Genomic DNA, 25,239 nt, shown 5'->3' with positions numbered 1-25,239 from the left:
GAACTCAATTTAGAGATAGTCTACTTTGATCTATTCTCTCAAAAGTAATCAGGGACAAGCTGTGGAGTTCATCTGATTAGTTACTGTGTCTGGGTTTACAATGAAGAGACTCTATCAATCAAGATAAAAAAACCCCAAAAGATCCAGAATAAAAACAAAGCATCAGCATACAATACAGATGACCCCCTATTACATTAATTGAACAAGATTTGTGGTAAATCATTGCCTTTAGAGGATTTTAAAACCATAAACACAAACAGCATTGAGGCCTTCCTTAGTACAATTTTAAAAATATTTTTAAATCAGGGAATGTTTAAGTAGAACAGTCGTTCTCAACCTGAATAGATGTACCCCTGGGGGTATGCAGAGGTCTTCCAGGAGATACATCAAGTCATCTAGATATTTGCTTAGTTTTACAACAGGCTACATAAAAAGCACTAGTGAAGTCAATACAAACTAAAATTTCATACAGACAATGACTTGTTTATAGTACTATTTTTCTAGAGTAAATAGTAAGTACAATATAGTGAAATGTAAGTACAATATTTATATTCCAATTGATTTATTTTATAATCATATGGTAAAAATGAAAACATAAGCAATTTTTCAGTAATAGTGTACTGTGACACTTTTGTATTTTTATATTTGATTTTATAAGCAAGTAGTTTTTAAGTCAGGTGAAATTTGGGGGCAAATCAGGCTCCTAAAAGGGGTAGAGTAGTCTGGAAAGGTTGAGAGCCACTGAAATACAATGTGTGAAAAATGTTTCCCAAGGACTTGTCTCTACACGCAAACTGTCACCAAAATTACTAAATCAGTTTTATTTTACAATTTTGTTGTTTTGGTGAAAATCTATTACATTTATTTTGGATTAAGGCCTGATCTACACACAGTTTTTGTATTGGTATAATTATATTGGTTAGGTCATGTGATTTCTTTTCCCTGATAGTTATATCTAGACAATCTCTCGTTTGGGAATAAAGGATCCTGTGGCCTGGCCTACACTAGGAATTACAACTACATCTCTCACGGGTGAGAAAAATCCATACCCCTGGAAATGTAGCTATACCAACCTAACCCCCCAGTGTAGATAGCAGCAGGTCAACAGCAGAATTCTTCCATCAACCTACCACTGCCTCTCAGGGATGTGGATTACTTACATTGACAGGAGAATCCATCTTATCAGTGTAGGTAATGGCTTCACTGAATCACCAAGTTTTTGCCATCTACGGACCATGACAGTTATAAAATGAGGGAGCCAAATACAACACAGATCCACGTGAAACAGACAATCGCAGTAAACACATGTGGAAACATAGATATGCCTTTAGGAAAACTTCAGACACTTTAGGACAACTTCAGAAAATTAGTTATGGACATTCAGCCAAGAGTCTTGTGTAGACACAAAATTGTACTGATTTAACTAAAAATGCGATTTTTAAACCATTTAGTTAAATCTTTTCAGTTGTGTTGCTTGATACTTATATCAGTTTAAACTTGATTTACATTGGTTTAACTTGTACAGGTAAATTTGCAGGAATGATCTAAATGAAATAATTAGTTTTAAACCAATTTAAGAATTAAATAAAATTGTTTTTTAAAGTCCTTAATTACTTCAGTAGCAGTTTATTGTAAACAAGTCTTAATGGGTGTATTTTATTTCTCTTTCCTTGGTGAATTTATGGACATTCCTTCTGGCTTTCACGTTTAGTCTCTTTTCCTCAACGTAACATGTTCATACAACTTGTATTGTTGAGGAGACCCCATTGCTGGAAATACAAGAAAGTGAACACTATATTTTAAGATTAATTTATAGTTTATGTAAATGTATGGTAAGTGTTTTGATCATAAAAGGCTTAATGTACATAGTGCCTTGTTTCCTCTAAAAATATTGTGTTAGGAGTTTACTTTAACAAGCTTTGTTGTTTAAAATCTGATGGATAATTTTACTGATAGATGAAAATTATTGCATGGTATTGGAAAAATATGAGCTGAACCGATACGTCACCTTCCAGAACCATTCAGATACAGGGAACCCATGGAAATATTCCATTCATTGTACAGATTCTTCACACATACTAAAAATATCCGTATGTAGCCAAGTTTCCCAATACAAAGTCCACTGACTCGAACTATGAAGAATGAGATAAATATACACACAAGAGAAGTTTAGCCAACCGAGAGGCTGAAAAATGGAAGAGATGCTTCATTTTTCCCCCTTCATAATCCAGAATAGACAACCACATGGCACACAGATTTGCCTTTAGAACAACTTCAGAAAATAAGTTATGGACAGTTAGCCAGTAGTGAATAAAGTTAAAAAAATTAAAAATACATTTTCCCTAAATATAATTTTGATAGAATAGCAAGCAAATATGGTGCTCTCTCTCTATATATATTCCAACAGAACAACAAGGAAAGACAAGCACCAGACCACACAGAAGCAGAAAATTTGACCTTAAAAGTAAAGGCACTTAAAATTTAGGGATAATTATTTTACAGGGCTATCAATGATACCGTTTATGATAGAAATGTGTGCACATGTTATGTTGGCGACAGCTGACAAAATGAAAACCAGACTGAAATTTTCATACATTCACTACAAGAAAGGACAGAAACACAGCACTTAAATCTCTCATAATTAGTTTAGGGAAGATACGGTAATTTTAAACCCTACCTTTAAGAATTCTAAATATCTTTTTTTTTGTAAAAAGATCTCAAAAAGATATTGTTTTTTTTAATGTACTAGCATTAATCTATAAAGAGAACACTGTCCTATTAAAACCCCTTTTTTATCGAATATTATCTTTTTATTAAAATATAAAGAGCAATTTGCTCCATGGGTATACGGGATTATAAACATTCTGTCCAACTAAAATTAATGCTTATCTATATATGTAAAAAGTTAAATTTAAATTAGTCAGGTATGTAGGCATCATATACAGCAAATAAAATGCACTGGGCGAAATCTCGGACCCAACGGGAGTTTTGCCATTGACTTCAGTGAGGTCAGGATTTCACTCTGTATATCTTTCTTCAGAGCTCTGCTATACAGGATAAATTCAAAACATATGAAATACGGACAAGTCCCACTTTACATTTGACACTACAATTTTGTCTGAGTTTGTTATTACACTGTTTAATTTGAGAAAAGCAAATGGTGTCAAGCAAAACACTGTGCTTTATAAAATCATTACAATGTATTACATGTGAGCAGTTTAACTGGAGACCATTTTTCCCTCCAGGTATTATTTTTGCATCTCTTCATTATAATTTTCTTATTTAGATGCCTTAAGATTTGTTTGTCCTTCCCTTATTGTTCTACAATTATCTGCTATCCAAGGCCCTGATTTTGCAAGCTGCCCTGCAGCAGAGTCTCTGTGTTAGCGGAGAAATCTGCCTGCATGGACTTGCAGGGTTAGAGACCAAATTAGTATTCACGGACCTAGACAGAAGAGTGATAGGCCTGGGGATAGATACCAGCACAGTTTGGCCAAGCAATGTGAGTAGGAGCCAGTTGTGTTAGAACAACTGTGGTGGCCTAGTCTAGGATCCTGGCTAAAGTATGCTTGTGATAACCCAGTCTGACCTCCCACCAACACTGGCTACACAAATCAGGCTTGGAGTGCTGTTTGCCTACAAATATGCTTAGACCATTTTTAAGCACAGTTCTTAAATTCTGTTGAAAGGGCCATATAGAGCGAGCCATAATCTATCTATATTTTACCATTAAACTTGTGGTTCTACCACACCTCAGCTTTTGACAACTCCCATAAAGTGCTTTTCATAAAGCTTTTAGTGCTTTTTATAAAGCCCCAGCTCTTTGAGTCATGTTGATTATCTGAGAATCTCAGCTTTCATTTAAAAATAAAAAGTATGTTTTTAGTCCTTGTGGCTGCAGAGATAAGCTTGAAAATATGGCTCAAATGTAATCTAAAGGCTCCAAACCCAGAAGGCAAATAAAAAGAACACCCAAACTGATTATTAAAAATCTTGCTATTTTTAAACTAATGTCAAGACTTTTTGGGCCTAGATCCGGGCTCTGGAGCCACCTGGGCTCTTCAGAAGTTAATATGCAGCTCCTTGTATAGGCACCGACTCCGAGGCTGGCAGGTGCTCACTGCTCAACCCCTGGCTCTGCCACAGGACCTGCCCCAACTCCACCCCTTCCCGCCCCCTCCCCGAGCCTGCTATGCCCTCACTCCTCCCCCTCCGAGCCTCCTGCATGCCACAAAACAGCGGGAGGTGCGGGGAGGCCAGCGGGGCTGCAGGTGGGCAGGAGGCACTGGGATCGGGGAGTGGGGGTGGGGGTGTGAGCTGATGGGGGGCTGCCGACGTATTACTGTGGCTCTTTGGCAATGTACCTCGGTAAATTTTGGCTCCTTCTCAGGCTCAGGTTGGCCACCCCGGGCCTAGATCATTAATTTTGAATGCTTGGAGTTGGCAATACTGCAACCTCCTTTCAATGGCCTGTAAAGAGACATAGATCCAGAAAGTTTGCTTGCTATAGACACAGACTGCAGTTACTGTTAGTGGAACATCAATGGGGGTGGGGGTGGGGAGATGGATAAAGAAGTAAACGAGGCTGAACACCCCCACACAAATATCCCTCCTTGGAGGCAGAGCCTGAACACACAGAGACTGACTCCAGTTGTTGCTAAAGATGCCAGTCACTGGGGAACAGGATAGGCTCCACTCCCACCTCTGCTAGTTCTGCATACCAGAGGGAGATATTGCACAGATACTAGGACTGTACTAAGGGAGCTACAAAGGTTTTTCATTTTCATTCCTTTGTTTTCCTCTGCATTCCTTTGCACAGGAAGGGAGCAGAAAGGCCTTAGCTTTCAAACGAAAACACAGCATGTTTGCTAGCCTTCCTCACCCATCAACTTTGTAAATTATTCTTTGGTTACAAGCTCTTTTAAAAGAACATTAAAAACAAGTCCTGGCTCTGTGCCAAGTTATGCTTAAAGGTGGGTATAGTTTTAGCTTCATAGAATAAATTGTGCAGATTATCCTTGTCCAAAATACCATAACCTCTCCCTATACATTCCACTCCGAAATACATTAAAGTGTTTTGGCTTGGGGAAGGAAAACTACTTAAAAAACAAAAGTTTTACAGGTCCAGAGTATTAAATATGTTGCACTTTTTAAAAAAGAAAAAATAATCTCCCTATTTCTGGGAAAGTAAAATATACAGCCAAATGAAGCCATCTCTGAAGGGCTCCTGGAGTCCACGGATGTGCCTGCTATAAGGTTGTGTACATTGGATTTCTTGCAGTTTGTGGTTACTACTGTCTTGTACCAAACTCTGAAGTTTAACTTATTCCTATTAAATATTTGGAATAAGCCTTTTTCCACAACATGATACATATTCCAAAGAAAATCAATTACTGATATTAAATACATGCCATTGCGCTGCATGTTTTTTTTGTTTTTTAAAAAACATGGGGTTTACTATGAATTTGTCATGACTGAGCATCCATGAACAAAATCTTGTCAGGTCAATTAAAAGGTTTATCTTAAAATTAAAACTTTTTTTTTTTTTTTTTTTGCAGTGGTGATACAGTTTTTCCCAGACTAAACACCGCTTGGAGACTTCTGCATTCAGAGTCAGAACACTATGCAAGTGTTGCCAAAATATAAGACGAAAAAAGGACAGAACCTCAGGCAGCTGTCACAGGCCTCGTCTTTGCTGCTAAAAAATATGTATTTTTTATCTTGGGGCAACTAATGCATGAGAGCTATCCTGAGGTAAAAACATAGCGAAGACAAGGCTGTGAGGTAAACTAGGCAAGTTCAGCACTTTGCCCTCACACTTGGGGTTGACCTCAATCCTTGGAGAAACTAAAGTGTCTGGTCTTCATTGGGATAACTCACATGGGTTAATTACCCCAAGGTTAAAAAATACACTCTTTTTTAACAGTGAAGAGGCCACAGATGCAGACCCACAGTTGAAATTCATCCCTGCCCTATAACCCTTTCATAGAGTCATAGAATCATAGAATATCAGGGTTGGAAGGGACCTCAGGAGGTCATCTAGTCCAACCCCCTGCTCAAAGCAGGACCAATCCCCAATTAAATCATCCCAGCCAGAGCTTTGTCAAGCCTGACCTTAAAAACTTCCAAGGAAGGAGATTCTACCATCTCCCTTGATAACGCATTCCAGTGTTTCACCACCCTCCTAGTGAAAAAGTTTTTCCTAATATCCAACCTAAACCTCCCGCACTGCAACTTGAGACCATTACTCCTTGTCCTGTCCTCTTCTACCACTGAGAATAGTCTAGAACCATCCTCTCTGGAACCACCTCTCAGGTAGTTGAAAGCAGCTATCAAATCCCCCCTCATTCTTCTCTTCTGCAGTCCCAGTTAAACAATCCCAGATCATTTATGAAGATATTGAACAGATTGAACATATTGTGTTTGTGCCAACTTTTCCCTTTCTTTGCTGTACGAAGCCTTGTTTGTTTGTATGTTGGCAGATCTTTTTTCTTGTTTTTCACTTTAAAAATATAAAGAAATTCCAGTTTTGTCTTCCATGGTTTTGCTGCGGGGCTACCTAATGGATTTAGAGAACTTTAATTCAAGGGTCAGGGTACAGAATCTTTAACAAAAAAATCTTTTCTTCCAGTTGTGTGGTGTGTGTTAGCAAAAAACAAAAAGAGACACAGTAGTGGAAATTGCAATGCCAGATAATTGCAATGCCAAATATTTATTGTACTGAGCAACATCTTTAAAAAAGGGAAGAAGGAGGATCCTGGGAACTACAGGCCAGTCAGCCTCACCTCAGTCCCTGGAAAAATCATGGAGCAGGTCCTCAAAGAATCAATCCTGAAGCACTTACATGAGAGGAAAGTGATCAGGAACTGTCAGCATGGATTCACCAAGGGAAGGTCATGCCTGACTAATCTAATCGCCTTTTATGATGAGATTACTGGTTCTGTGGATGAAGGGAAAGCAGTGGATGTATTGTTTCTTGACTTTAGCAAAGCTTTTGACACGGTCTCCCACAGTATTCTTGTCAGCAAGTTAAGGAAGTATGGGCTGGATGAATGCACTATAAGGTGGGTAGAAAGCTGGCTAGATTGTCGGGCTCAACGGGTAGTGATCAATGGCTCCATGTCTAGTTGTCAGCCGGTGTCAAGTGGAGTGCCCCAGGGGTCGGTCCTGGGGCCGGTTTTGTTCGATATCTTCATAAATGATCTGGAGGATGGTGTGGATTGCACTCTCAGCAAATTTGCGGATGATACTAAACTGGGAGGAGTGGTAGATACGCTGGAGGGGAGGGATAGGATACAGAAGGACCTAGACAAATTGGAGGATTGGGCCAAAAGAAATCTGATGAGGTTCAATAAGGATAAGTGCAGGGTCCTACACTTAGGATGGAAGAATCCAATGCACCGCTACAGACTAGGGACCGAATGGCTAGGCAGCAGTTCTGCGGAAAAGGACCTAGGGGTGACAGTGGACGAGAAGCTGGATATGAGTCAGCAGTGTGCCCTTGTTGCCAAGAAGGCCAATGGCATTTTGGGATGTATAAGTAGGGGCATAGCGAGCAGATCGAGGGACGTGATCGTTCCCCTCTATTCGACACTGGTGAGGCCTCATCTGGAGTACTGTGTCCAGTTTTGGGCCCCACACTACAAGAAGGATGTGGATAAATTGGAGAGAGTCCAGCGAAGGGCAACAAAAATGATTAGGGGTCTAGAGCACATGACTTATGAGGAGAGGCTGAGGGAGCTGGGATTGTTTAGTCTGCAGAAGAGAAGAATGAGGGGGGATTTGATAGCTGCTTTCAACTACCTGAAAGGGGGTTCCAAAGAGGATGGCTCTAGACTGTTCTCAATGGTAGCAGATGACAGAACGAGGAGTAATGGTCTCAAGTTGCAATGGGGGAGGTTTAGATTGGATATTAGGAAAAACTTTTTCACTAAGAGGGTGGTGAAACACTGGAATGCGTTACCTAGGGAGGTGGTAGAATCTCCTTCCTTAGAGGTTTTTAAGGTCAGGCTTGACAAAGCCCTGGCTGGGATGATTTAACTGGGAATTGGTCCTGCTTCGAGCAGGGGGTTGGACTAGATGACCTTCTGGGGTCCCTTCCAACCCTGATATTCTATGATTCTATGATTCTATGATCAGCATCAGGCTGCAGCTTGTAAATTATGGGGGGAGAAGCGGGAGGAAGAAAGACAGAAATGGCAATTAGATGCCTAACTCCTATCAAGCTTTCCATAGGAGTTAGGCATCAAACTGCTATTTCTGTCTTTTAATTTGTCCACCCACTACTGCTGGACACTCAGACTAAAGCACTTATTTAGCAGTCATAAAAACTGTCATACTGCATTCTATTGCACATTTGAAAGTGAGTAATATTTATTGTGATGGCCCACTTGACAGTTAGAGGGGGGAAAGCTTGGATCTGTCCATAGCACCTGCTGCAAGTCAACACATTCAGGGCTGGAAATCTGCCATTGATAATAATCTGAGCCCTAATATTCCCCCAGATTTCAAAAGTCAACTCCCACTATCTCTTTATCAGCCAGCCTTAATTTTACAATTAAATTAAAGGTGTAATACTGCTTTTCCCTCACCTCCATTGAAGCTCCCTGCACCTTTCCAAACAAGGTTCTCCTGGGTCATCATCCAGGAGAAATCAGCATGTACCACCATTTAAATTGTTAGACCCTTCCCTTCCCTCACTGAAACCCTTGGTATACGTCTACACTGCACGCTCCTTTCAGTGGTATGTAGCATACATACATGGCTAGGCTCCCTTAGCACAGGTATAAATAGCAGTTTAGACAGTGAGGCACTGCTTAGGGGAGTAAAGACACTCTTGAACCCTGAGGGTATGCACTCTCTACATGCCCAAGCAGTGCCTCCCTGCCCTACATTGGTATTTTTATCAGTTTAGTGGTCCACTGCCTCCCAGGTGCTGGAGAATTTCCCTGCCACTTGGAGCTTTCAGAGTCTTTCTCCACTGCAGGGAAAGACTCTTGCAACAGAGACCTGCCAGAACCAGCAACTTCCGACTGCAGGAGTCCTTCCCTGTGGCAGGGAAAGGCTCCAGAAGCTCCCTGTTGCAGGAGTCTTTACCTTCTTCCTCCCACCTACCAGAGCCTTTCACTGATGCGTACAGAGGCAGATTTACAATGACACGCACATTGCCCTGGCACAGAGCCCCCCAACTACAGGGGGTCCCAAGGCTGGGCAGCCCAGCACCCCGGGCTCCTGCTGGCTGCCGGGACCCCTGTTGGCCAGACCCTGCACCCCAACCCCCAGCCCACTCCTGCACCCTAACGCCCTGCCAGACCCCAACCCTGAGTCTCCTCCCACATCCTAACTCCTGGCCAGACCCCACACCGCAATGTTTTTTTAACGTTTTTTTTATAAAGCGCTCTTATCCAAAGCACTTTACAATTCTTAGCTAATGGTGCAAACAATATTTGGAAAGATCATTAAGAGACCCTTAGCAATATTCAAGTGGTCTGTGAAAAAAAAGTTAGACTACAGAAACAATCAAGGTACTTCACTTTATTTTCATTTACTTCCTATTACTTATAATATAGGAGGAGCATGAAGAGAAAAAAGAATGAAAAGCAGGGATGTGGAGAGAAGAATGTTCTTTTTCTTGGCCCTGGGGGGGGGCCCCAAAAATGAAGCTGAGCACAGGGCCCCACTAACTCTAAATCCACCACTGGATGCGTAGCTACACACAACAGTGAGGATGCAGCCTACTTTTCAATAAGGCATGTAGCTACACATACCCTACACAACGCCACAAGAGGTGTGCAGCATAGACACAGCTTTAGAAGAAACATTTTTCAGATGCCTCTGTTGGGTGTTTATGTGGGTCTTGATACCTTCAAGAAGTAACCTTATCATAGACTATTTGCACTGACCCACAGCCCATTCTAAACTTCTAAAATAAAACAGGAGGACTTGTGGGACCTTAGAGACTAACAAATTTGTTTGAGCATAAGCTTTTGTGGGCTACAGTCCACTTCATCGGATGCACAGAATGGAACATATAGTGAGAAGATATATATATACATACAGAGAACATGAAAAAGTGGAGTAAGAGGCTAATTAATTAAGATGAGAAAAAAAAACTTTTTCTCCTGCTGATAATAGCTCATCTTAATTAATTAGCCTCTTACTCCACTTTTTCGTGTTCTCTGTATGTATATATCTATCTTCTTACTATATGTTCCATTCTATGCATCCTATGAAGTGGGCTAATGCTCAAATAAATGTGTTAGTCTCCAAGGTGCCACAAGTCCTCCTGTTCTTTTTGCAGATACAGACTAACACGGCTGCTACTCTGCAACCTAAAATAAAACAAAAAACACTGGTTAAGAGACAGCATTTTGATATTGCTGCTTCATTTTTCAAAAAAAGGCTGTATACAGTATCCTCAGAGACTGAGAATTGCAACCATTAAGACTCCTTTGGAAGGAAAAAGAAGTATGCTGCTGAAAAAGCAATGCAACACGCATTAATATTTCTTTCAATCTTTTGCTTTGTTTTTCCTTTTCAGACCCCACCAGTACTAGGAGAAGGAACCCAGAAATGTTGGTCCATCACAGGCCAGATAAGTGAGCAGCAGTCCAGTATCTAAAGGGGAAGAGCACTTGGCAAAATAAGGGGGAACCAGCACAGAAACTTGGATGACATCTCAGTGGAATTGCAAAAGGAAATGAGAACACTGATCAGCATATTAAATGGAGCTGAAGAAACAAATTCAAAGAGGATAACGCTGCTTATAAGCCTTCAGGGCTGATACAGAGATAAGATCTCTGAGCCATAAGGGGAATAGATCTCTGAGCCATAAGGGGAATCATGACAGAGAGATGAGGCAATAGATATTTGTAGGGAGACCATGAGATTACAGGAACTCTGTGAGATAGCTCATGCAGACGATGTACCATCCTCAAGTACCTCAGTATGGCGCTCCTCATACACACAGGCAGATTCATTTACAGTGGCACATCACAGAACAGCCTCAACATGTATTGTCTCATTTTCTCCTCCCCATTCTACAGTTAGACTATAGCTAGGACTAGGAGAACAGAAACCAAAATACAGCGCATTTCCTCTCTTCACAGTGCCTGACAGTGGATTGACTGTTTTTTGTTTACATTTGTTTTGGTCCAGTGCTGCCAGACATAGTTATTGCAGCCAGGCTGCCTGTTTGTTGTTAAATAAAGTTGCTTTTCTATCTCTTTGTCATGATGTTATGTGACAAACTGATGTTACATGACATTAAGAACAGTGATAGTCATAGTCATACTGGCAATGATATGGAAACAAAATGAATTTATTAACCTTCAAATCAAATTCATTAAGCAGAAGATGAAAGCCTAGCATTCCCTGGCCTACAGGATACTATATCCTAATTATTGTCACCTTCAGAATCTATTGTATTTACACATAAGCATTTGAGAAACATTGCTCATAAATTAATGTATATTATCCGTCAAAATACATCGAGACATACAGTAACTAGCAACTCATGAAACCATCCACAAACACCATGCAAAAGCAAATTTGCAGTGCAAACAGTATGTTAAGCATGGTTCAAACCTCACCATTCTCCTGGACAACAACTACTACATGACATATTCCCTTCATTTCCAAAATAAGTATGTAGATTACCTTTAATAAGGGTAACATGCCCGGTACTGAGAATGGCACAACAGACCTTTGGTGCATGTCTGGTTACATATAATCAGCACCAAGGTTTGAGACCTCTTCAGTCTACAATCTGTTAAACAATTCATCCTTGCTTTCATAAATTTTATGTAGAACGGAGGAAATGGTTACTTATGAACAGTGACTACTTGTCTCCAAATGTATTGCCTTGATACACATCCTTCTTTCTATATGCAGATAGAAGGAGAAAGACAGTATCTCCTATGAACCCAGAACTGAATAAGCCTCCAGGGTTGTGCCTAGACACACAAACTTTCCAATTTTAGCCTCTAACGTAAAGACACCCTGAGAAAAACAGCTAAAGGCTAAGTGGTGAGAGAGTTTAGAACTTTTGTCCCAGAACATGTAACAGAACACATATATATGGGCCCAGACTCATGCTCAGAGACTGAAAGCAAGTATTAGCTCTTTGTAAAAGTACAAGGCAGAGACAATGAAGCTACTTATGATTCGAGATTACTAACTTTACTAATCCCACTTCAGAATGAGAGCCATGATAAGACCTTCAGTTGTGGTCCCACTGATTATTACTAGGGCTGTCAAGCATTTAAAAAAATTAATCACAATTAAAAAAATCAATTATGATTAATCACACTGTTAAACAGTAATAGAATACCATTTATTTAAATATTTTGGGTGTTTTCTACAATTTCAAATATATTGATTTCAATTACAACACAGAACACAAAGTGTACAGTACTCACTTTATATTTATTTTTTATTACAAATATTTGTGCTGTAAAAAACAAAAGCAATAGTATTTTTGAATTCACCTCATACAAGTACTGCAGTGCAATCTCTGTATCATGAAAGTTGAATTTACAAATGTAGAATTATGTACAAAAAATAACTGCATTCAAAGATAAACAATGTAAAACTTTAGAACCTACAAGTCCACTCAGTCCTACTTCTTGTTCAGCAGTCACTAGGACAAACAATTTTATTTACATTTGCAGGAGATAACGCTGCCCTCTTCTTGTTTACAATGTCACCTGAAAGTAAGAACAGATGTTCTCATGGCACTCTTGTAACCGGTGTTGTAAGATATTTATGTGTCAGATGCGCTAAAGATTCATATGTGGCTTCATCTTCAACCACCATTCTGGAGGACATGCATCCATGCTGATGACAGGTCCTGCTCGATGACTATCCAAAGCAGTGCAGACCGACACATGTTCACTTTCATCATCTGAGTCAGATGCCACCAGCAGAAGGTTGATTTTCTTTTTCGATAGTTCGGGTTCTGTAGTTTCTGCATCGGAGTGTTGCTCTTTTAAGACTTCTGAAAACATGCTCCATGCCTCGTCTCGCTCAGATTTTGGAAGGCACTTCAGATTCTTAAATCTTGGGTCGACTGCTGTAGCTATCTTTAGAAATCTCAAATTGGTACCTTCTTTGCATTTTGTCAAATCTGCAGTGAAAGTGTTCTTAAAACGAACAACACGTGCTGGGTCATCATCCGAGATTGCTATAATATGAAATACATGGCAGAATGCTGGTAAAACAGAGCAGGAGACATACTATTCTCCCCCAAGGAGTTCAGTCAAAATTTAATAATGCATTATTTTTTTAACTAGCATCATCCGCATGGAAGCATGTCCTCTGGAATGGCAGCCGAAGCATGAAGGGGTGTACGACTCTTTAGCATATCTGACACGTAAATACCTTGCAATGCCTGCTACAAAAGTGCCATGTGAATGCCTGTTCTTACTTTCAGGTGACATTGTAAATAAGAAGCTGGCACCATTATCTCCCCTAAATGTAAACAAACTTGTTTGTCTTAGTGATTGGCTGAATAAGAAGTAGGACTGAGTGCACTTGTAGGCTCTAAAGTTTACATCAGTGGTGGGCAAATTGTGGCCTGCGGCTGCATGTGGATTGGCCGGGAATGGCGAACCGCAGCCACTGGGAGTTGTGGGTGGCCGTGCCTGCAGACGGTTAATGTAAACGAACTGTCTCGTGGCCCGCCAGCGGATTACCCTGATGGGCCGCGTGCTGGCCGCAGGTTGCCTACCACTGTTTTACATTCTTTTGTTTTTGAGTGCAGTTATGTAATAAAAAAAAATCTACATTTGTAAGTTGCACTTTCACGACAAAAAGATATTGCATCATCGTATTTGTATGAGGTGAATTGAAAAATACTGTTTCTTTTGTTTATCATTTTTACAGTGCAAATATTTGTAATTAAAATTATAATATAAATTGAGCACTGTACACTTTGTATTGTGTTATAATTTAAATTAATATATTTGAAAATGTAGAAAAACTTCCAAAAATAATTAATAAATTTCAGGTAGTATTCTATTTTTTAACAGTGTAATTAAAACTGCGATTAATCACCATTAATTTTTTTAATCACAATTAATTCTTTAGAGTTAATCACATGAGTTAATTGCGATTAATCAATAGCCTTAATTATAACAGTAAAGAAAGTCATTTGTTATCTCCTTATGATGTTGGTGTATCAGAGGCACGAGTGCCCTGAAAGTTGGTGTCCAGGGACAGCAACAAGGTAGAGTTCCTAAAAGTTTAGTATACTTCAGAGTGTAATCTTCGGGAGCTTCTGTGATTGACATGACAACCTGCTGAAGAGACAGAAATTTAAAAACGGCTAGCCAGATCAAGTGGATGACCTCTTTGGAGAGAATTCAACTGAATATCAACTCGCTCACTTTGGGTGTCAAAGTCACTACCAGCAGGGTTAGTCTTCATGTGTGGACATGAAGTCACTGAAAATGTTAAGCAAACAAAGGCCTTTTTTTGTTTGGTTGTTTGTTTTAAAGATTACATTGAGACTGGCCCAGGTAAATGTTAGGGTATGCCTTCACTAGGAACATTAAAGCGCTGCTGTGTAGTCGGCACCAGTGCTGGGAGAGAGTTCTCCCACCCCCACGAGGGGAATAGCTACCAGCTACATGGGAGCACGGCTCCCAGCGCTGGTGAACTGTCTACATTGGCACTTTACAGCGCTGAAACTTGCAGCGCTCAGGGCTGTGTTTTTTCACATGCCTGAGCCAGAAAGTTGCAGAGCTGTATGTAAAGTGCCAGGGGTAGACAAGCCCCTTGTCAAGCAAAAGTGGGAGGAGACAGTGGCGGATTAATGATTTTGCTGCCCCTAGGCCCTGAAATAATTGCGGCCCCCAGATGAACTTGTTTTTAGTTTTTTTACAAATTTGCGCTGTCATTGGTGGTTTCAATACACGCTATGATTGGTAGAATCATGGTGTCCATAGACACCGACTCCATGGGTGCTCCGGAGCTGGAGCATCCACGGAGAAAAATTGGTGGGTGCAGAGCATCCACCGGCAGCTCCCCGCCCCAGCTCACCTCTGCTCCAACTCCGCTTCCTCCCCTGAGCATGCTGCCAGGTCCTGCTTCTCCCTGCTCCCTGCCAGCGCTTGTGCGCAAAACAGCTTCACGTGGCTGGGAGGGAGGGGGGAAGAGGGGGGACGCCGCGTGCTCAGGGGAGGAGGTGGGGCTGGGGTGGGGATTTAGGGAAGGGGACCAATTGGGGCAGGGAGGGGGTGGAGTTGGGGCGGGGGCGGGGTGGCGGGGGGGCGCGAGCACCCACCGGTGCCTGGGGAAGTTGGCGCCTCTGGCTGCTATTATAAATTTGTTGGCCTAGGTGATAATACACCGCTGGGAGGAGGGTATTGGGGATGAGAAGAATATTGTAAAAAGTACTCTTCCTCCTCTTTGCAATCCTGGCAAGTGGTCTCTGCTCTGCTGGTCCAGGACCGCAGCCTTCCCCACACCTCGGTGTCTCAGGCCCCTTGGCTGTGCAAGAAGCTGTCTCCAGCCCTCTTCTCAGTGCTGCCCTAGCCCTAATCCCAACCTTATCCCGCCTTAATTTCCAGCAACTGTAAAAATAAAGTTTAAAAAATGAAACAAACATTAAAAATAAAAATTGTTAAACAATGTGAAAAATCTTAACAATGAAAGTTGATATTTATCATCAAAATTAGAAAAAATAAAAATAAAATTCTGCCAAGCCTAGATATGGTTAAAGGAATATAGATGGCCTTGAGTATACCATACCATAAAGCCTTTCCCCTTATGGCTGAAATACCCAAAGCAGACTTCCTCCAAGATGCAAGCAGACACAAGTCAGATACTGTATACTGAAATCTTGCCTCTAGAGCTTACACTCCTCAGTAACCAGGTGTTCAGAAGGAAGTGCCACAGGACAGATTGCGATGAGGTGCCCTAACTGAGAGAGAGCTCCTTTGTGGCTACATCATTAATCTGATGAGTGTCCACTATTACCTGCAGCCTGAAGAATATTCCTAGAGTCAAAAGGGGTCTAAGAGACTGTCACACTCTTGCCTCTCCTCACTTTGGAAAAGCCTCTTGCTATTAATGGAACTGATGGGTAAGCATGCAGGAGTTTCCCTCCCATGAAAGAAGCATGTATACCCAGGCAGCACAAACTTCTAGCTTCAAGAGAAGCAAACTGACAGTGCTTCTTACAGCTGAGTGGAAAAAATCTGATCTACTATGCCCTGATTTGAGGACTTCTTTAGAGCTACTAAGGGCTTGTTTACATGATGCCTGTGTTAACACAAACTGGATACCATTTAGTTTGCCCCAGCGCATCCACACGGGGCAGTTAGCGCCCAGCACTTTGGTGCGCCCTGGAATTCACACCTCTGTAGTCCACACTGCAATGCAGTGTAGACATAGCCCAAGATTTTTTGGCACTGCATCCTTCTTTCTAACCAGGTGGCAACTGACAGAAATCCTGTGAGAAAAAGCCCAGTCCTACATGTACAGGCTTTCAGACACAGTTGTATCAGGCCTCAATGTAATGCAGTTATGTGCAAATCAACATTGCAACTTTAATAAAATGCAGTAAATGCAGTAACTCAGGGCACTTGGAAACACAGCCATGTCCTATGAGCCCCTCTGGGTTATTAAATAATACCATGTTGGAAATTAGAACCTGCACTCTCTCAGGCCTGTCTTGACAGGCAAAAAGTGTGTTTTTTCAATTGTGCTGGCTGAACAAGACTGAAAAGCCCCATTAAGAATCATAGTAACACATATGATATATATGTTGTAGCTCCCCCCTCGACTACAACTTAGCCAGCTAACGAACATAATAAGCAAACATGCTTTCAGATGTGCTAGCTTGCATTTTACCAGATTGTCCGATCTGTGCGAGTAGGTTGTAGAAATGGCTGTGATTCTTACCAGGTTATGAAAGTTGAACCCCTTAATCTCCCAGAATATTTTGCCCCATTTACCTCAATCCACTGAGTCAAGAACTGTTCCGGGTACTGTGGGACAGGCAGTCAGAGGCAGTGCAACTGCAAGGATTGATTAGAGTGCTCTTTGTGGAAGTGGAGAAAAAACACTCTTGAAACATGATGCTTGGAAAATTTGCACGGATTCCATTTGTAATGGGATTTGTTATCAGGTGAAGGCAAAGCTCTCATGACAGTGTGCCCTAAAAATACTGGTGATACAAAACCAGAACGCAGTGCTCCATAGGAAATGGCCAGTAGATTCTTATTTCAACTTCCCAGTCCGTCAAGCTATCCTCAATGCTCTGTAACCTAGTCCATTCACTGTAAACTTTTACTTACCATCTGTTACAACTGCTTCTCTCTGCTGTCCCTTTAGCTCCCCTGGCTGGAGGTTCAGCTCCACTTGCTCTTCTGCTATACCATTAATGTTGGATATCTGTCCATTCTTCTGTAAAAGCTGTATTGGCAAGGGGTGGGGTAGAGGGGAAAAAAGAGAGGGATAAGGATGAAATGTATTATAATTTTCAAGCTCATAGTATCATTCCTTCTCTTCTTTCACATAATAAAAAAATATTCACCTCTTCTAGAAATAGTTTCACATTCAAATTCCTTTTTATATACATATGGATTTGGGGAAATATAAGTACTAGACACTTACATAGCGCTGTTCTTTTTTAAAAGATATTAATATTAACTTTAATAAATCATTCCATCACCAAAGCACCTTTGTGAGAGAAGCAGGTATCTGGGATCATATATTTTGTTAGTCTGCTGCATAGGATTTACTGAAGAACCGACAGTCTTGCCACAAAATTGTGCAGGAGAATCTAACTTTGCATTTAAGAAATAATTTAAGATTCTAGCACTTATGATTGAGAAGAAAAACTTCTGAATGTGAACTGAATCTGACTGATGCAGTGGTATCTTCCCGGGTCTACAGACAGCCTGAAACAGGAGCTCAGAGATTGATTTTCAGCATTCAGTTCAGGGAAGGTAGGGAGACCTGAAGATCAATGATAATTGACCTGAAGATCAATGATAATTTAAAATGTCAACAACGTTATTGCCATGTCAGCTGTTGGGGAAGGGACTTTTGGGAGGTGATCTAGGAGTTCAAGCCCTTCCCTCAAGATTTTGTCACATATGACCCTCATTAGCAGAAGGGAAGGTGGTGCATTCCTCGCCAGTGCAAAAAGCCCCCTCAAAAAACCCTACGCCCCAACCAATCCCTACGTACCCAAAATGAAAACCACTCTCACACCTTCCACGATCAAAAGAGTACCAACTGATCCTTGCCAACATGCCCAAACTAGCTGTTCTCCATGTCCAAGACAACATCAAAAAGGCTGTGAGTCTGTCACGGATTCCATGACTTTCTGGGACTTCTGCAGCGGCTGGTATGGCTGGCCGGGGGGCTGCCTGAGCAGCTCGGGTGGTCCCCCCAGCCAGCCGCACTGACCACCTCTCTCGTCCCACTGCCCCCTAGCATCCACAGGAGTTTGGATGTGGGAGGGGGCTCAGGGCGTGGGCTCTGGGAAGCGCTTACCTCAGGGGGACTCCCCAGAAGCAGTGACATGGCCCTCCCTCAGCTCCTAGCTCTGTGCGCTGCCTCCACCCACAGGCACCGCCCCCTCAGCTCCTGGCCAATGGGATCTGCGGAGCTGGCACTTGGGGTACGGCCAGAATGCGTAGCCCCTTGGCCGCACTTCCACCAAGGAGCCGAGGGATGTGTCGCCGCTTCCGTGGAGGTGCAGAGCTGGGTAGGGAACCTGCCAGCCCCACCAACCCCCACCCAGCAGCAATGGGGATCCTGGGCTGTGCGCTGCTGCCCGCCCCTCTTCCCCAGCACCAGTCCTGTCTCCTTGCATGGGTGCCATGGGTCCTCCCCGCAAAGTGCCCATAGCACCCCCGGCCTCCTGCCCCAGAGTACCCGCAGTGCCCCTGGCCCAGAACACCCATGCCCCCTCCCTGCCCCAGAACACCCATGTTTTAATTAGGGGTACATAGTACAAGTCATGGACAGGTCACGGGCCATGAATTTTTGTTTACTGCCCATGACTTGTCCATGGCTTTTACTAAAAATGCCCATGACTAAAATGTAGCCTTAAACATCAACAATGGAGATTTGACTAGTCAATTCAAATACATGAGGTATATGGACCATTGAAATTTTGGGGCAGAGTAAAATAAAATAAAATAACATACAATATACTTGTATTATTCAGTTTCATATTTAAATCAGTCAGCTAAACCTTCCATCTTTTAAATTTCCTGAAGCTGTTGCAGAAATTTCAACTAGTAGTAGAATTTAGCACTGAAGTACCAGAAAAACAAAAGTGCTTTACCACAGAATTTAGACCCAGCTTGCTGCACAATGCATGGGTACTTGATTATCATCCCCATTTTGCAGTTGAGTAAACGAGGAAAACTAACCCAAGGCAAGATGTCAATGGAGTCTACAATGCATTTTTTGGGAAATCTCAACCACTACACTGCAACTAGGGCAGGCAGCTCCACTGGTGGCAGAGTATTCATTGCACATATGTTCATTCCACCAGCTCATCTCACCACACTCAGAGAAAGTCTAGATGATGCAGTGGTAGTAAGAATACCTATGCCTACATAACAACTTTCACTGTTGCTACACGTTTAAGGTACTTAACTTTACTATTGTAACCAGTCCACTGAAATCAGTGAGACTACTCATAGTCAAATTAGGCATGTGCTTAAGTATTTGCAAGATTGGGGCACAATTTCCTACTGTAGGGAAGTCCCACGAGGGACTTTGTGTCAAATCCAGGATTAGAACAGAAGAGCTTGGTTCCCAGTCATGTATATAGACTGTACTGCTCTGAAAAAAATATTTATATTGCTTCAAGGAATTTATTGATTTAGAGCGTGCATAGTCGTCTAGCTAAGCGATGGCATCTTTGGTGGCATGATGCAGTTCTTCTAGGCCACCGCTGAGCCTAGTCAGCCGGCATTCATCAACAGTGTACGTCATCGTCTGTGTTGCGCCGCAGCTGCACAAAGGGCTGTCACGAAGGCCCCAGTGATACTGGTTGGCTGCACAGAGACCTTGTCTGGTCCAGAACCTCTTCAACAGGGACCATGAACGACAGGGCAGGTCAAAACCAGGCGAGCAAATTGTGGGGTCGGCGACGAGGGACTGGTTGGGGATTATAACAGATATCCTATTCCTCTCGCCAGAGTGTTTCCGCCCTAACATCCTGGCGTGGCGGCTGAGACCATAACGGGCGATGTGACGGCAAACGTGCAGCTAGTAGTTTAAAAAGGTCATTGTGCAGCGGCAGGCTTAAGTTGGCGCACACTTTCTCCAGTAACTTGCCAGTAACATATCTCGTCTGATATGAGGAGGAGCAACGTTGGTCAGAACTGGGAGTCATGGGAGTGGAGTTGGACGCAGGGTGCCACAGATGATATGCATAATAGCGGCATGTAACTGCATATCCACCAGTTCAAGGAATAGAGTACTGTATGACCAAAGCTGTATATTCTTTCTAACTACATTTACAGCTTGATTTTTAATTAAGTATAAGACAATTAACATATGTTACCTTTGGTGAGGAACAAATTACAAGTGAATGAATATAAAAGTAAAAGGGTCACTCAGTCATATTTCTACATGAAATGTTTTCCCCAATATTGTTTGTTATAAATAGCACCTAAAATTACTATAATGGCACCAAGAAAAAAAATCTCCATATTTCAGCTTCTTTAATTTTTACAGTATTTTGTATATAGGCATTTTAACCTGTTTTTGTGGGTCTTCCACAGTAAGAGAGGTTTTTTTACAAAATATGAAATGAATGTATTAAAAGCACAAAAATTGGCAGAGGGATTTAGGACAGTACCTGAAACTTTGAACACATTTTTTGAAATTGACTAGATATCCAGCTGATTGTGTCTCTTGAAGAGCTCTGTGTAAGCTCAAAGAGAGCCCCTCTGCCTAGCAAGGAGTGTGTTTTGGTAGCTCCCACAATCGGGGAGGGCACAAAGAACAGGATGGGCCAGGTCCTGTGGGATTTCTAGCCTCCACAGGACTTCTGGGGTAGGCTTGATATCTTGCAGGATTCAGCACAGGATTTGGAACCATAAGATCTCAAGGGATTTGGCACAAGATTTGGAGCCATGATCAGAGCCATGTACTCAGAAACACTTCCTGTTTGCTTGTTTCCCTACCCTCCCTCCTGTGCCCATCCAGATGGGGATTCAGTGTGGCAACCTCCCTGGACCCTCTGCCTTCTGCTACTGCAGGCGGGCCAGCAGGTATGCAGGTATCACTTTACCTCAGAGTGATTCACTTTTGTGGTGCCGCATGCGAAGCTGCTATGGGGCCAGGTCTGGGGGCAAGGTAAAGGATGCCTCCCCTCCCCTGTGGGCTCCCAGGTCTCGGGGAGGCTGGGGGGTTAGGAATTTCTAGGGACAGCAGGGCTAAGTCCCATGACCTGGGCAGATCCCAGATGGAGATTCCTGGCTCCCTTGGGCTATAGGCCATGCCCATGAGGGGCTGCGGGACTTGAGTTGGTGGCAGCAGCTGTTGGATGTGTGAGTAAGCCCAGTCTGCCCCCTACCTGTGAGGTCGATTTTACCTGGTAACTCTGTCTTACTGTGCTAATCTAGTTGGTTCTTACCATGGGCTCATAACTGCTGCAGCAGGGCAGTGTGGTGGCTGGTGATCATCCTGATCAGGGACTGGGACTGATCTGGGATTGTCCTGATCTGGGACTGATGCTCCCTGGCTTGGTTTTTGCTCCTGGTACAGATCCCCTTTCTATTTGTGCATTTGTCTGTGCTTGTGATCTCTCCCTAATCTCCTGTGAGACACTAGTCATGCTTGTAGCCTATACATAAGTACAACACAGAAACTTTGGATGTGAAAATGGAAACCTTCCATCATGGGCCATAAGTAGTATGTCTGGTGTTGATGCTGCTGGTGATGAGATGTGGGCAACAAGACTTTTAATCAGACACTTATTCAGAAGTGTCCATTTTCACTCCAATTATAGACTCAAGGTCCTTTCCTACAGCAGTTTAATGGATTAAAGCCCTGCTTCAGACTTGCACATTTACATAATTACTGTAGGGCAAACTTCCTTATTGTAGTTAGGACCTTAGACTGTGAAGACTGTATCATGTGTCTCACTCCAAAGATGGGACATTTCCACTCCTAAACATACTCATTATCTCTGCTCCTTCCCGTGAACTGCAAGAACCTTTGTTCAGGAGAATGCAGTCTTTTAAATTCTAATGTACAAGCTGGAGGAGGACAATCATTTGCAATTGGAAGGCAAATGACTACTCCCTCACCTTTCTGAGCCCCACCCTGTCCAATGGGAACCAAGACAATAGAGGTATGAATAGATTATCTAGTGAAAAATGTTTTAAAAGCCCTGTGATAATCATCCATTGAGCAAACAGTGGCCGGAAGGAGCTTATATGTGAGACTCTGAGGAACTGATCTGATTGTTAGCTTAGCTGGGTAGTGTCTCAGCAGAGACATCCCCCTCCAATGAACCCTTGCTTATAGAGCCAAAGTGACTCTGCTTGTCAAGTTAGGAGCTGCCTCTACATTAGAATCTCTGCCATTCTGTGAATATGGATAAATATGGTAGCCCCTGATGTACCTCTGTCCCTCAGTGCTCATGAGACTGAGCGTGTCACCAAAGCATGATGCAGCCTTCAGCTTTGCTGGGCTGCAGTCTGGTCTGTTAAATGGGAGAATTTGAGCCCCATGTTCTAACTGAAGCCTCAAGGAAAGGCATTAGTGTAGGTGGAAGCTTAACCCCTCTTCTGTAGCCAATGTCTGGATTATTAGACTATGCCTTAACTGGCTTTCAGTATATCTATCTGTCCTTGCATACGATTCCTGCTCAAGCACATCAGTCAGTGCCAGTGAAGAATTCTTCCAGCCAGATGGGTGTTTCATGGACCTGGCTACAGTGTGAGTGCACCAGTCACTTGCTAGATGAACTGAACACTCATTACCAGATACCTAAATGGCAGAAATGGCTCAACTTTGGAATTTTTTCCTACTCTCTCCTTGTGTGCCCTCAAATGAGCATGGGGAGTGCAGACCAGGTGCTGAATGAGCAGAACCACCCGAGGATGGAGTCCTACTTCCTCCAAATGGTCAATGCTTGTCAAATGTGCACATTGTGGTCTCAACAGAGGCTTGTCTCAGCCTGTCTCCTCTGTACTCCCTGACAGCAGCTGGAATGCATATAACACCACTCTTGCTAGATTTAAGGACAGGACTCCAGGGCTTATTTTCTCCCATGTCTTCCCCACCACCTGTGAAAGTGCGAGATTTGCCTTCCTAGCATGGGGCACAGCAGCCCTTCATAGGGAGGGGTAGTAGTGACTCCACCTGCATGGAATCCTTAATGTGACTAAGGCTCTCAAAGCACTCTCTCTTTTGTCAGGTTTCAGAGTAGCAGCCTTGTCAGTCTGTATTCCCAAAAAGAAAAGGAGTACTTTAGCTCACGAAAGCTTATGCTCAAATAAATTTGTTAGTCTCTAAGGTGCCACAAGTACTCCTTTCCTTTTCTCTCTTCTGTGTAGAGATGTTTAGCAATTAACACCACCAAACAGAAACATTCATACAATATTCATTTCACTGCCAAGCATGTGCCTGGGCTTAACAACGGCATAGCCTGGGCTTGTCTACATTGGCAAGTTTCTGTGCAGTAAAGCAGCTTTTTGCGCTCAAACTGCAGACGTGTACACACTGCCAAGCCACTTTGTGCGCAGAAACTCCTCAGTTGCAGCACTGCAAAAAAACACCTCAACGAGAGTCATGAGGCTATTTGCACAGAGGCTCCAGCGCTGTAATTGGCCTCTGGAGCCGTCCCATAATGCCTCAAGTGACCGCTCTGCTCACTGTTTTGAACTTGGCTGTCTTGGAGACATGCGCCCCTCCCCTTTCAAAGCAACATTTCTGACAGCCTTTGCATGGTGTTCTGATCTGCTCTGGGACACAAAGCAAACCATTAATGTGGAATGCCCCTGCTGTTGAACACAGAGGGTGTGTGTGTGTGTGTGTGCACACGTGTGTGTGTGTGTGCACACGTGTGTGAGTGTAAGAGAGAGAGAGAGAGAGAGATTGCTGTACACATTGTCTCTTCCCCCCCTCCATACACACACACACTCCCTATCACACACTCTCTCCCCCTCCGCCCCCCACTTCAATTGAAAAGCAGCTGGCAATGTAGTAGGATGCCCATGGAACAATGGGATTGGGAAACCTACATCAAGTGATGCTGTGCCTGCCCCATGAGGCATTGCAAACCCTTCCCAAAGCACCCTGCGGCCAGTTGCACAGTGGGATAGCTACCATGATGCACTGCTGTCTTTGCCATTTCAAGAGCTGCTACTGTGGATGCACTGCAGCATCACAAGGAGCACAGTGTGGACATGCAACAGCGGTTTAATTCCAACGTTTTAATAAAAGTGGTATAACTTGTGGCACAGAAACTTGCCAGTGCAGACATACCCTTAGTTGCAGGTCAACAGATGCAGAGCACTAGCACAGGAAGCCAAGGCAGTGCTAGAACAGATGCCTATGGAATCTTGGTTACTGGAATCAATATTCACTGCCAAGAGCCCACTTGCACCGCACACCTTTTTACTGTACACAACGACATGAGGAGTTTCGGGGGGCTGAGGGTCTACCCATGGCCTGGCCTACATTAGAACCCAAAATTTGGCCATTCATAGTCTTGCTATAGCTAACTGGTTGTCCAGGGTGCTCTTTTACTGCAGGTTTGCCGGTTGTCTGGATCCCTATTGTGGATTGATGGTCCCGAGGATATGGAAGGGTTGGGCTGGGCTCCTGGGGTGCGGAGCAATGTCAGGAAGCCAGTGTCCTTGCAGGTCCCTAGGCAATTAGTTGAGGTTCTTCCTTAGGTCTATCGTTTGGAGGGTGAGGCTATTCTCTTCAAGGCAGCCTTCTGTTGGTTTTTTTCAGGGCCTTCCTTGTCTGTGAGTTGTTCTCTTCAGCCAAGGGAGATTCTTTGGGGTGAGGGGAAGGGAAGAGCTTCTTCTTAAAAATCTTGTAGCTGTGAAGGGCAGTTTTGAGGAGCCTGGGAATACCACCAGGTGGAATCAATTTATGTTGCTCAGGGGTGTGAAAAAACACAACATATGTTTTGCTGGCATAAGCAGTAGTGTGCACAGTGCTATGTTGCTCTCCGTCCTGTCAGCACAGAGTGGCTTCAAGAGTGATCTTACAGTGGCGCAGCTGCATTGGTAC

The 25,239-nt window shown here is 42.9% G+C and overlaps 1 protein-coding gene across 2 annotated transcripts in view; it reads right to left on the bottom strand.

Moving 5' to 3' along the window:
• AKAP12 (A-kinase anchoring protein 12) overlaps positions 1-25,239 on the bottom strand; it is a 120,570-nt gene that overhangs the window by 40,005 nt on the left and 55,326 nt on the right. For both annotated transcript variants that reach the window (XM_037894988.2, XM_043543156.1), the window contains exon 2: positions 17,304-17,421. In XM_037894988.2, coding sequence (XP_037750916.1) covers positions 17,304-17,421 — 118 coding nt within the window. The remainder of the gene's footprint in view (positions 1-17,303; positions 17,422-25,239) is intronic.

The sequence above is a fragment of the Chelonia mydas genome, chromosome 3 (genome assembly GCF_015237465.2).
Source record: "Chelonia mydas isolate rCheMyd1 chromosome 3, rCheMyd1.pri.v2, whole genome shotgun sequence".
Taxonomy (NCBI): Eukaryota; Metazoa; Chordata; order Testudines; family Cheloniidae; genus Chelonia; species Chelonia mydas.
This window is presented reverse-complemented; position numbering and strand designations above follow the sequence as displayed.